The 13,823-nt window shown below is 40.0% G+C and overlaps 1 protein-coding gene across 1 annotated transcript in view; it reads right to left on the minus strand.

Moving 5' to 3' along the window:
• Positions 1–13,823, minus strand: part of CNTN5 (contactin 5) — a gene marked incomplete at its 3' end in the record, with an annotated part of 543,955 nt that overhangs the window by 208,217 nt on the left and 321,915 nt on the right. The window contains exons 9-11 of the mRNA XM_018552938.1: positions 12,440–12,576; positions 8,132–8,261; positions 5,998–6,148 (exon numbers count right to left, since the gene is read on the minus strand). Coding sequence (XP_018408440.1) covers positions 5,998–6,148; positions 8,132–8,261; positions 12,440–12,576 — 418 coding nt within the window. The remainder of the gene's footprint in view (positions 1–5,997; positions 6,149–8,131; positions 8,262–12,439; positions 12,577–13,823) is intronic.

A 13,823-nucleotide genomic window follows, 5' to 3' on the forward strand; every position in this document is an offset into this window, starting at 1 on the left:
TTACATAGTTACATAGTATTTGAGGTTGAATAAAGACATTAGTCCATCAAGTCCAACCTATTAGGATCTCATTCTAGGAGTACCCGTACCCCTGTATATTACGGTCCCTTAAGAAATCATCCAAAAGTTTCTTGAACAATTCCACATTATTTGCTGAAATCACCGCCTGTGGCAGTGAGTTCCAGACCCTAACTGATCTTACTGTGAAGAACCCCCTTCGCCCCTTGTGCTGGAATTTTTTTTCCATCAATTTTAGGTGATGGCCTCTAGTTTTTGTAACGGAGTTAATTTTAAACAGTTTATCGCTAATGTTGCTTGTATTGGAGGGCAGGATTGACACAAGGAGTCTATTAGAATCCCGATGTCTCCAGAAAGAGAATCTGTCACCTGTAAATGAGGTCACATATGGGGTTGTTAGCCCCTTTGTGATAGCAAAAGTTAAAATTAAAAAAATTAAAACCAACCCCAGCATGTGAATCGAATGAACATGTGCACGTAAGCCATGCATGTGTATGTAAATAGGGAGAGAAGGGGAGGGGGGAGTGTGAGGGACCTAGTGCTGCAGAGATCTTTTGCCCCGGAGAACTTTGTTTGCTGTGTGTGTGTTTTCTTGTTTAGTATTTTATCTAGAGAGAGAGCTTGTCACTATTTGACTTTATTTGAACCATCTGGACTTCCATCTTGTTTGGAAACCATCTCTGCTAAACTTATTTTTGTGAAGGCAGCAGACTGTCTGGAGTGGCCATTGTTTAGGTTGCTGTGATTAAGCTCTCATCTAATTAAGGAATTTCAATGCGGCACCCGGCTGTCTGGGGGAGGCGATTGGTCAAGGTACCACACTGAACTCTTATCTGATTCTGTGAGATATAAACTCTGTGTGCTTTCTTCAATAAACCAGTTCATGTTTCCACTCCAAAGTCAGTGCTGTCTGATTCTTGGGGTAAGCCCATGCTATATTCACTTGCTTCTGGTTCCAGCATACAGGGAACAGTCTTAAGACGGAGTTATCCAGTCAGGGTATCAGGGAGTTCATCACAGGGAGTTCTAACAAAACAAAAAAAACAGTGTGATGTGCTGGAATTACACATAAGCACTGTGCCTGGGAACACACACCAGCAGCTGTGAATTGCAGTGCAGCTGCTGGTGTGAATGCAGCCTAAATGGCGGACTGCGGTACAGACACGGTGACCATTCTGGCTGGGCTGTGATTTGGACCTCTGATTGAAGAAAATTTTACTCAGCAGACCTCCTTGAATTTTAATTCACTACCCCTGCTATAGATAGTTGCACTTTCCACATCATGGTTGAGCATTTGATACTCAGGCATTCTGCAGGCAATACTGCATATACAGTATATCTGCAAATTCTTATACCGGATGCACACCGTTCTCCAAATCTTCTCTCTTCTGTGCTTCTATTCAAGGCTAATAATTCCAAGACTTCAACCTGTTTTAAACCTTTCAAACCCAAAAGGACAAAATATCCATTTATCACTGGACTTGAGAGCCGTACCGAGCTTCCCCTTTCTTTATAAGGCTCATTTTCTACAAGAGTCAAAGCTGACATCCCTGCCAATGAGTTATATGTCAGAATATTAAATATACATGCAGCTGAGGAATTTATGTATTGCCATGAAATATACATGGGCAGTGGGAAGAAATGTCCTGAACCATTACCAAGATTATCAGAATAATAGTCCTAAAAGCATCCACATTATCCAGGCTGACACATCGCATCATGAGTACACAGCAAATGTCACACACTGCATAAGCTCAGTTATCACTATTAAAATCATATGGTAAGGCAGGGGTGGGCAACTATGGCCCGCGGCTGTTGTGGTACTACAAGTCCCATGAGGCATTGCAAGGCTGACGGAAATGGGCATGACTCCCAGAGGCAGAGGCATGTTGGGATTTGTAGTTAAAGCACAGCTGGAGGGCCATAGTTGCCCACCCCTGCAGTAAGGCAATGGAAAGAACACTGATGATGTGCAAAGTGGAGTGGCCCTAAACTGCCAATAAGAAATCATCTTGCAGCCAATCATAAATCATCTTTCAGCTGATCTGACTAGAATTGTCACTACCAAAGTAACACATTGGAATTGGTTTGACCTGTAAGAGCGTTAAAGTGTATTTCTATTTTGGAGCCAAATTGGGAAAACACCAATTTTATATTTGTTACATGTTCCCATTCACATAGCACAAGGTAAACAAATATAAAAAAATGCTTCTTGCATTTGAAATTGCTTTTACTTGGGTTAGGGGGTTAAAATCCTATGTGCTACTCCCTACGTGCTACTCTTTCTTTTGTAATGCTGGGTGGGGCTGTGAGGGGTTAAAGGATTACAACCCTGGCTTCTCCATTGTATGTTAATGAAGTTAAAGTGGCACTAAAGTCAAAGTTTGTTTCCCCCTTCCCAATCCTGCTGTAGGGACTTACCTTAAATGATGTTTCTTAATCCAATCTTCTTCTTCTTCCTTACTGTCCTTTTCAGCTGTCCCTCCAGCGGTAGTACGTGTCTCCGATTATGAAAATTATGCATGATGTCATTATCGATCTTTCCTTCTGAAAATGCTACTTGCCTGGCCAATTAATCTGATCCAGTACTATTGGTACTATTCAATACTAAGCAGTACTAGACCATAAAAACTGAAATAAAATTGCTGTACATACAATGTAATTTCCAATTTGACACTTCTTCCCATAGTATTTATGGTGAGGTATGTTCACTTTCTTTGTCACGTGAGTGGGATTGATATGATAACTGTCAGTTTACCTAAAAATACACTTCTTCTTCCTAAGACTACTGTAACCTGCACTGTCTACAACCCATAGTTGCAGTCAGGTGAAGCGACGCTTGCAGCCATTTTGTTCTATAGCCACAGGTCGCCATGTTTGTATATCTTTCACATTGCTGTCATCAAAATCTGAAATTGGGCAAACTAAGGTGCCACGAAAAGGCCATTACATATAATACAAGTAATAAAGGTTAACCTATGTTTTAAATGCTTGATTCATCCAAAACAATTGCTCTAGCTATTGCAGAAGCTAGTGGTTTTAACCTGCGTTTCCCAGCCATTTTACAGTCATGGAACCATTTAACTCTTTTGCTGCCAAGTCCTCTGGAACATTTTTAACCTCAGCTGACCATAGGGTGCAAACCTTTATATATGTTTACAAAAACAAAATCATGCATTAAAACAGGGATGTACAAATCCCAGGAGCTCCTTGTGCTCCTTACAAATGACAGCTGCCTCTTAACTTTTGAATTTTTCTCTAGTCTAGTCTTAGAGCTGGAAAAGTATATGTACTTGTACCGAGTCCGGTACTTGGTATAGGTGCATCCCTAGATAAAAGTATGCAAATTCTCAAGTGGCCCCAGTCTAAAATGTAAATACCGTAGATGTAAAGAACAACAAGTGGTCCTTCCAAAATCCATACCAAACCCTTATGTGAGATCTGGGTCTGGTATGGATTTTAACGAGGGGGACCCCCAAGCAAAAACAAAAAAAAGTGGGATTCCCCCTTTACATCCCTTTAACATTAGTGTACAGTCCCCCTTTCACACTAGAAGCCCCCCTTTCACATCAGAGTTCCCCTATTTGCCCCCCTTCCTCACATCAGAGGCATTACTTTGTGTGAAAATGTAGAGGAAATCAGAAGGCACACCAGGGTGCCACGGCACCCAGGTTGAGAAAGGCTGGGTTAAACAGCCCGAAAAATAAACCACAAAAATACCAGTCTCACACTCCCTGTTTAATTATTTATTTTACATTATTTTAGTTCACCATAGCAGAATAAAATAAAGTTTACATTTTTTTTAATTTAAAAAACGTACAATTAAATGGTCTCACCTGCACTCCAGCATTCGATGGGCAGTGGGGGTCTGCTTAAAGGAGAACTGTGAATTGTTCTGGACTTTTTTGCATGCACTACAAAGTGCTGAAACCATTTGATATGATTACAAGGGCCACAGTATTGAAAACAATACACTCATGTACACCTTTTGTGACTACTACACTACAAAGTGCTCATTATATGTCTCAACATCTTTCAGGTTTATAAGTCGCAACTTACAGATAAAAGTTGGTATTTGCATACAACATGTGCCTCCCAGAGGTAAGGAGGGTTCCAGGTAGCCAAACAGAGGTATTATGCCTGCTATTTCATAACAGTGCAGGCTCTTCAGCTTTTTCTCCAGGAGAAGTTGATATACATTTCCATTATATCCTATCTTTTTTATATTTTAGAATGTAAAACTCCTCTCCTGAATTTTTTTGCCCTACACCACTCTACACCATGCATTACAAGTAGCTACAGTCAGTCTAGGTTGATTTCAACAACTCTATTGTGTGTCAAGAGATCACCAATGGTAAGTAAAATCTGGAGTACTGTAGGGGTTCAGAAGTACACAACAAAAATAATAATGGGGGGGGGGGGATTTATTATATAAATAAAAGCTCAAAAACATGCAAGAAATATTTGCTTCTAGGGTAGATATCAATGGTATGTGAATATACATTGGGTGCCTACTTTTCTTCTGGCAGTTTAGAGACACATGTAAAAATAATAATGGGGGGGGGGGGATTTATTATATAAATAAAAGCTCAAAAACATGCAAGAAATATTTGCTTCTAGGGTAGATATCAATGGTATGTGAATATACATTGGGTGCCTACTTTTCTTCTGGCAGTTTAGAGACACATGTTCACTTTGAAGTGGATTGTTCAGTAACTTTACAAGTCTTTCAGAATGCATTCAAAACATGTCACAATATGCAGCAACAGTAGATAAACTGTACCTATAATTATTAAAAAGTAGTTCTTGAGATCAAGAAGGCTTCTGTGTCTATGCACAGTATATTATAGTCTACCCGAGGACAACATAGTGTAAAAATGATGTAATCTAAATATGCTGAAGGCACTATGAAGCATTTTCTTAACCTTCCCTTATCCAGTAATCACTGGCTGGTAACAAGGTGAGAGGGAGCTAATATGTGTGAGGCTGTCAGGGATTGGTTGGTCACAGTGTGAGAAGGAGAATAAGACTAAATTGTGTATGAGTGATGGATTTTTTTTTACATAGGTTGGTCAAAGATTAAAGTAGAGCTGAAGCCAAAGCTTTGCATTTAATCTTGGATAGAGTATTGGAAGATTATAACTTCTGTCAGTTTTATTTGCTATCTCTGCCCGAATGGAGAGATTTTCCTTCACTTCACTTCCTGTCCAAAAGCCAAAACAGGAAGTGAGAGGCAATCCCTCAGAACAGAGGGGACTCCCTGGTGGTTAGCAGGATCACCAGAAGTATTGTCCCCACTGGAACATTTCCTTTCACTTTCAGTGATAATGATAACTATGACAAATATAGGGGGTGAGTTTCCCTAACGGGGACACTGACAGCAAAAACACCTGAAAGGTCTTCTAATCTCTATCCACTCTATCCAAAACTAAAAACATTTTCAGCTTCAGTTGTACTTTACGTTTGAGGGACTTAGTTGTGTTAGGGACCAAGTAGATTAAAACGTAAAAGTTGGTCTTCAAACACCGAGACTAGGTAACCCCAAGGCCAATGTCTTAGTCCAGGACGCATATGCTGACCCTAGGTGATGCCTGAACAAGGATCATCCATTCTTGGGAGGAAGGAAGACTCGTAGCTTTCAAAGTAGGCTTCTCTTTCTCTCAGTAGTTGTAAGGATCAGTGGGGTAAGAAAGGAAAAAATAGCTATGTGCTGCTGGGAAAGTGGAATAAAGTGAACCCGTTGACTTAAAAAACGAATATCTGATGCTAGGTCAGAGTAAAGCAAACACTGGTCACTTCTTCTAATTGTGAGAAGATATATACAGCATGAAAAGTCCTGCTAGAGGCAAAGTTATACCGTATACATTACCTACATATGTGCGCAAAGTAAGCTGAAGTGCAGCAATCTGACAGGTGCCCAGGAAAACACTAACATTCCATAACAGATTAATTATAGAAGTAAAGTTGACAGTTTCTAACCTCTTGTTCTGCCTCACAGCTCTGTCACCCTTCATCCAGGAGATGGCTGGCTTGGGAGATGCCTGTGGTTTACACTCCATAATGACTTCCTTGCCCTTGGTGATGATTATTGTTTTTTGCCGTTGGTTGAGCTCGAACGAGGGAGCGGATGCTGTTAAACGAAAACACATATGAAAATAACAATCACAGATCTGAATCACAATAAATCCCCCACTGTTCTTCCGTGCATTGCCGTGTTGTGCCTTTATAGAATGTTTATGCAAAGACAGCTCTCTTTTTTTTTTTAGGAGCTTTCAAAGAGCAGCACAAAGCAGTCTTTATGTATTTTGTTCTGAGACCTGAAATCAAACGCAAAGGTTATCTGGAAAAGAAGCGTTTTCTCTGTGTGTTTGCAAACGAAAGAAGATGTACTAGGCATGAAGCTTTCATCACAAGCTCATTTCAGCGTGGATGGGTACTGTTTACCAATAAAATGTTGGATGTTTTTGGCAATTATATGACTCTGCATGTATACAAAGAAAACAAGAGTTCTGTGGGTTATCTACCTTTCAGCAAGTTTGGGCTTCCTCTAGGTACTGGTATGCTGTTGATTCAGGAACAGAGCTTGCCAAGCAGCCAATCAGTGTTATGCTTGCACACAGATCCTGCCCTGCTGGAGCCACACACTGTGCTGGGACAGGATTTGGGGACAGCCCACAGTAAACCCAAACTTGCTAAAAGTCTATCTAAATACAAACATTATATATAATATATTGCTGCTTAGTAGTCCTTAGATGTAGTTGCTGCATTATTTTTATTTTAGGCTTTATTTGCTTTATTTTTACATGGTGGTAATCCAGTGAACAACACATTTCCTGCCCTGGATGATGACCACACTCATATCTACAGTTTATCTATAATGAAAGACATTGTTGCCACCCAGGCTGGACTTCTGTCTTTTTCTATCTCCACTATATGGCAGATACAAGGACATTGCATTTCTGGCAACATCAACAGGTATTTTTTGCACTTGCTGAAAATGTTTAAAGTCTGAAATATGACATTTTTTGCAGCCACCACATCTAGAGGCTGGTAAGCTGCAATATATTACATGTTTGTTTTTGGTTTTAGATTTCCTTTACGTATTCCACAAGTCTTTTTCTAAATTTACAGATAGAAGCAGGAAAAGGAAAGTAGCTAGATTCCAGGGTTTAAGTCTTTTATAAGAATCTTTCTGCTAATAAAGGGACACTCAGTAAACCTTTGGTGACTGCACGCTTAAAGGAGAATTATAGGATCAGTGCTTTTCCCCACAGTTCTCCTAAGAGTCACGGGAGGACATAAACTAGCATCCTCCCATGACCCAAAGCTCAGTATACTGCAAGCTACAGCTTGCGATATACTGAGACTGCCGCAGCCGGGAGGGATCCCAACATTACTGTCGAGATCCACCCAGCTGCGTGATTGACAGCTGGCTCTGCCTATCTAGAGGCAGAGCCAGCTGTACCCGCCCCCTCACCCATCCGGTCCGCCAGTCAGCGCTGGAGGATCGGAGCGGGGAGGGGGGGGAAATCCCTGCAGGGAGCCGTGAGTGACAGTCACGGCTCTCTGCAGAGACAGAATCGAGAAGTGAGCGACGGTATGTGTTCACTCACTTCCTGATCTATTGAGCCGACGTAGTTCTAGAGTACCTGCTCTCCAATTTAAACATTTACCTCTTAAGGTTCTACCAGATGTATATACCACAATAGGTCAGTAAGGGTCTTTCGACAGGTAAACTTCTTCTGTGCTTCTCGCTATGATTTAGTGTCAGTTTGTTACTGGACTGAACTCTCCCTGAATTCATGGGTAAGCCTATAAACTACTTTTCCACTGTCCAGTGAGACTGCCTTAGTGGCCATAAGGACAGCATTAATGAAAATGAAAGTGGTGGAGCTTATCCATGATCTCAGGTAAGTTAAAGTTCAGTAACAAAGTGACATTATATCAGAGAGGAACACAAAAGATGTTTTTTTCCAGCCAATAAAGGCAATAGCATACATCTTTTGGTGTATACTCAAAGGCAGGACATTTAAATTTAAAAGTTTAAATGGCGTTAAATCAACTAAAAATGAAGATGAAATTATCTTCAGATGACCAATGTCGCCAGACTTACCCAGAACTTTAAGCTCAGCGCTTCCATAGATGATTCCATAGATGTTTTCCGCCAGACATTGGTACATCCCAGCATCTGATTGACTAATATTGTGAATTGTCAACATGCCGTTAACCATTTCAAGTCTGTTCTGTAATAGATATTTCAAATGGTGTATAAGAAACATGTTTTTGGCTAATTGGATCATTATAATACTATGTACACATGTAGTATTCATGCTAATGTATGCATTTCATAAAACTCAATTGCCCCTCATTTAAGAATGATGCAGGGGTAAATGTATGAATAAAAAAAACATTTTGCAGTCCCTACTTTCAATAAATGAAGCTCCCTTCAACATAACTATATGTACTAAGTGTTATCTTTGTGGAGCTCCGGCCCTTCCATTAAAGTTTTTCCCACTTTTTGATGATATGTCAGAGCAAATGCAAAAGGCTTTTTCATCATGACATACATACAGGGCGTGTGTAGGGGCTTATACGTCACATGTTCACACCAGTACCTCAATTCTCAAAAGTTGAAGGACTTTCTTTAAATAATGTGGGATTAGGTAAGGTTTTGTTTTGATGGGAATATAAAGTTCACTGTTTGCTGAAATAAGTAAATGTAGAGCTATGTTTGACATTTAAAGTCACTCCTGATATCTTCATAAAAACATGCAGGTGTTAAGAATACACTCAAGCCTTGTAATATAAACGGTGGAATTGCACAACGTTTTTCTAGATTTCTGCTTTATATTTGTTTTATACATGCATCCTAAAATACAAAATGTATGTTAAAACAGACCTTAGGTTTACTACATAATAGGGAACATCTAGAAACGTTAATTGTGCCTAAGAAGTACCCTGAAAGATGTACCTTTTGTTTGAAATGCCTTCTTTGAAATATCAGTGCACTTCCTGACATAAAACTGTACCTAGACACTCCTGTGCCTACAGCCTCCTAGCAGTATACATGCAGTGTGAGCTCTAAGGAACTGCCGTCTCTGACTACTAGTCTCAGGAGATTTGGGTTAAGATGAATTACTTCTCACTGTTCTCTTCGCTGGAGAGAAAACTGTACCTGATTATATGCAGTGTAAGGATCTACCTGCTTTTGCTTCATGTATTCTGTGGATCTGTATTTTTTTTCCTCATCCTCTACTCCTATCTCTTGAATATTACAACAATTCTGACATTATAAAGCAAATCACTGCCTCTGTCAAGATGGCTGTCTCCACATAGAAAAACACTGCAGAAGAAGGCATGGTAAGTCAGTCATAGTGAAAAGAGCAGCTGCAGGGAGACAACAAGCCATACTGATGACTAGCCCCTTGCCCTTTGACTGCCTTTTGTGAACACAGCTTCCACAGTACAGGTCATCTTTAAAGTAATCCTTCTATAATGTCTTGTTGCTTGATGGTTAGCCTGGCTTACTGCCTTCAATACATCCTAAGCCCCTGACCTAAAACTGCTATGCATATCACAAAAGCTTGAGAGAAAGTAAAAAATAATTTTCTACATACTTGTATTGGATTAATAACTAATAATGTTAAAGCCAGGGGGTCAGCATGACAGCTAGAGCATTTTACACAATAAATGGTCAGCAATGGCGGGCTCAATGTTTCTCTTATGGAAGTTTTAATATATAAAATATAGCATAATATACTATAATTTGTGTGCTTTAATAAGCTTGAAACATGTATACTGGTAAATGTCAACTCTGAATTAGGTGTGTGACATTTATACAACATATAGTTATTCAGGTGTGCATCTGTTCTTCCAAGAACTCCTAACTTTTTTTCAGTAATTAGTTCCTCTGGGCTTTAGTTATCACCAATACCTAAATGACGCTCATTCCTTCCATATAAAACCACAGTTCTTGTTGTCTCTAGTTGACCATGTTGCCATGTTTGCCTCTGTTACCTCTAAAATGATTTAGTGCTCATTAGCGTGTTTTTCTTGACATGTCAGTCCAATCAACTTTTGTTACAGATTGTTCCAAACATCCTTGTATATGAGCCATAACTGGCCCAAATATGATCAGGGATGCAGAAGAACAGGAGGTGTGTTGAATGTCTGTATTGTATTTTGTTTAACCATAGGTGTTTATGATAAAATCTGCTAGAAATTTGACCTTTCGAAGTGAAATAAGAGTTGAGCTGTCTGCTCTAATCATTAAGTATGGCGACTTATAGCCCAGTCACTTACTGCAGTTAGCGATAAATCAAAGTGCCCTCTGATACTTCCATGGCTGGGAAAGACCCTTCCAGATTACCATGGATCACCAGAAGGACAGTTTAAACGTAACAACTCCTTTCAAGGGGGCTTTATAATTAGATCAAAAATGAATATCCCATTCTAAATTAAAGTCCCGCTACAGGTTCTCTGCCCCCACCTTTATTGTTTGCAGAAAGTTTTGTATACATATATTTTTTCTTGAGTCTTTGGTCACATGACATCATTGGTGCTCTTCCTCCTCCTTGGGTCCTGAATGCTGTAGAGAACAATGCCACATAATCACATGGCGCCATTCTCTACAGCAATCTCCTGAAAGCCTGGTGCAGACTGATAATGTACTCAGAGGACGCAGGCTAGTAGTAGTTAGTCACAATCACCTGGACTTGTTCTGTACATTTCATAGCTTATCCGAACAACTTATTCAGTTCTAATAAGTGTCAGGAACATACCCTAGCATTTATATCTACACAGGAAGCCCAGACACAATAATCCAATCACCAAGGAAATTTGTCCAAGAACAGTATGGGATGTGTGGCAGTTGGGGACCACCATGTTCAAGTTACACAATCCTGTGCTTGGTGTAAGGAATTCGTTTTTTTTCCCCAAAAAATACATACAGAGCACACCCAAAATGTGAACGACATTAAAAGTTTTAACACGACCAGCAGACCAGGATCTCTTCTGGCAATGGGTTGACTTACTGGATACCATACTGAATCAGAATCAAAACTAAAAATAAACATAGGTATTTTTTTAATACATTTCCAAAACTTCACAAACAAATGGACTGCAAAATATATTACATTGATATAATATTTTTCATAAATGGTGCTTTCATACTGTAAGCATAGGAATACGTGAGCTGCCTTTGAGGCTCTGGTATGGGGGTTAAATTCTATGTAAAATCAAAACTGTTTTTGTTTTAGCTTTGGATAAAGTGAGGAAGGGTTAGACTACCTGGTAGATTTTTACCGCTGTTTGTGTCTCTGCTGGGGGCATTCACCCTCTTTATGTGTCCTGGGCCCCACTGCTACAGAGAGAGAAAATGCACAATTTTGAGGGCCCAAGATTAGAAAAGAAGTCCCTTTATCTACTAAGAGCGAATTCCTTTTCACTTTGAAGACATTTTGTTTTTTGCTTCTTGTTTGCTTCCAGGGAAGAAAGCAAAGGGAGATCTTCTCAACGGAAGAAAGAAGGCAAAAAAACTTAAAAACTCTTAAAATCCATCTGTGGACAAACCAAAAAAACTACCCTTCGCATGGGGCTACCCTGCACTGCAAGGGTTAAGTGCTTGTTTATGCCTAGGGGAAAGGAAAAAGCTATGCTACTTCTGTTCCTAGCTCTTGCAGGCTCCCTCCAGGCTGCTATACTGGTCCCTGCATCCTCTTCTCCCCTTCGCTCTGGTGGTCTAAGGACTGTCATCACATCTAATGTAGGTTCCACTGACCTACATAATAAGTGAGGACGCTGAGAGACAGTCCATAGCCAGAGTGGAGGGGAGAGTGGTGAGCGATGAACACCACAGGAGTGGGGATCAGCTAAATAAAAGTGCTTTACTCCTGTCCTGGATCACTAGAGACCCAGACTGCTAAACTATGTGTGGAGCAGCAAACCAGATCACCAACATGCTGCCAAGAAAGAAGAATTTTAACCCTAACTTTAGCACAACAGTACAGTAAAATATAAAAAATATGGTCAGATTTAAATATAACTGTTTAAGCCTGACTGCATTATAGTAATAAAGAAAGGAAGATTAAATTCTGCTTTAAGAAACATGTCAGGAATACAAGCGCACACATTTATATTCTCCCAAATCTAATTTACCAGGAACATCACCGGATGTGTGTTAGCAGGCATGGTACAGAGGTGAGGACATCTCTTTTTCTTTCAAACTGGAATGCAATTGGTTGCAATGGGTATCTGCTCTTTGTCTACCTTTTAAACCAGTCCTGTATTTTGGATTCAAAATAAAGTGACAGCTTTGCAGAGACTGGTGGGCACGCTTGACACTTCCATCCATAATACCATTTTATTGGCAGGCATACAGCAAAAGTAGTGAGAATCTTTAATTAACCTGCTCACACAGTACCTGGGGTAGCAAGGGGAGCCCATTCTTAAGCCAGCGATATATGGGCCTTGGCTTTCCAGATGCTTTGCATTCCCAGTGGACCTGATCTCCACTGTCTAACTGCGTATCATTAATCTTCTCGATCCACTGTGGCTGGGCTGTTACAGGGAAGAAAAAGTAAAGTTATGTTTTAATGAAGCGCACAGAAAATAAAAACACATGATCCGTTATTAATTGGGACAAACAATTAGGAACACAGAAAGTGACATTGCGCTAAAGTAAATAGCGGAAACAGTCTCCGTCAAGGATTATCGGAGAATTTGTTTGCTTTTTTTTTTTTTTATAAAGCAACAGATAAGAGTAACCAAGAAGATATGAGCTTTATGTTCTGGCCAGTGGTTTCTGATTTCCCCAGGCCATCTTAACGCCTCATCCAATTTAAAGGAAACCTGTTGTTAAGTTTTAGTTGTCAAACTTATCTGAGCAGTAGGCCGCATCAGATGTCAATCAGAATACTTTACTTGTCAGAACGTTGAGACTGAATACACTGAAAATGGGGCATTCACAGCAAGCTGCCCAGTAAGGACAGTGGTTGTAGCAATCACAGCTATGACCAGGTCCCAGGGAGGTTAAGCTGAAAACTCCTATTTATATTTATTATAGGTATTGATATAGTCACTGACAACCTGCACAGCAATTTATCATACAGTCACATAAGTCCCTGCCTTTAAGGAGCTTACAATTTAAGACTGGAGCCAATTAACCTACCAGCATGTCTTTAGTGTGTGCGCAAGAACAAGCATAGGGAGAACATGCAAACTCCATTCATTTTTAACCAAGGACCCTAGAGCTGTAAAAATTAAGTGCTAACCACTAGTCATGTTCACCAGCAAAAAAATTGTTTAGTTTAGTTTAGTTTTTATTCGGATTTTGCATATTTCTTTTTTCGGATTCGGGTCCGCAATTGAATTAGTTGCGGGATTAGGATTTAGACGAAATTCGTTAGCAGTAGTTGTTTTTCGGATTCGGGTCCGCAATTTAATTTGTTTCGGGATTCGGACGAAATTCGTTAGCGGTAGGCCGGTCGAAATTTCGTTTATTGGATGAAATTTCGTTAGCAGCAAAGTGACATTAGATTTTTTTTTTCAGTCTGCAGAAGATGAAAAAAAAAAAAGCGTGACGTTCCCCCCCAATTCATACCAGACCCTTTAGGCCTGGTAGGAATGTTAGGAGGGACCCTCCCCCAAGTTAAAACAAAAAAAAAGTGCGTGGGGTGTCATATGAAAAGCATTAAAAAAAAAACATTATGACACCTCGGCTCACAGAAACTCACGAATAGCACTCGGGAGTTTCCCAATGCTATGTAGTATTTTACGGCTGAGAATGTCAATTGAGGCAGAGCGAG

Source organism: Nanorana parkeri, unplaced genomic scaffold (genome assembly GCF_000935625.1).
Source record: "Nanorana parkeri isolate BGI_ZX_2015 unplaced genomic scaffold, ASM93562v1 scaffold102, whole genome shotgun sequence".
Classification (NCBI taxonomy): domain Eukaryota; kingdom Metazoa; phylum Chordata; class Amphibia; order Anura; family Dicroglossidae; genus Nanorana; species Nanorana parkeri.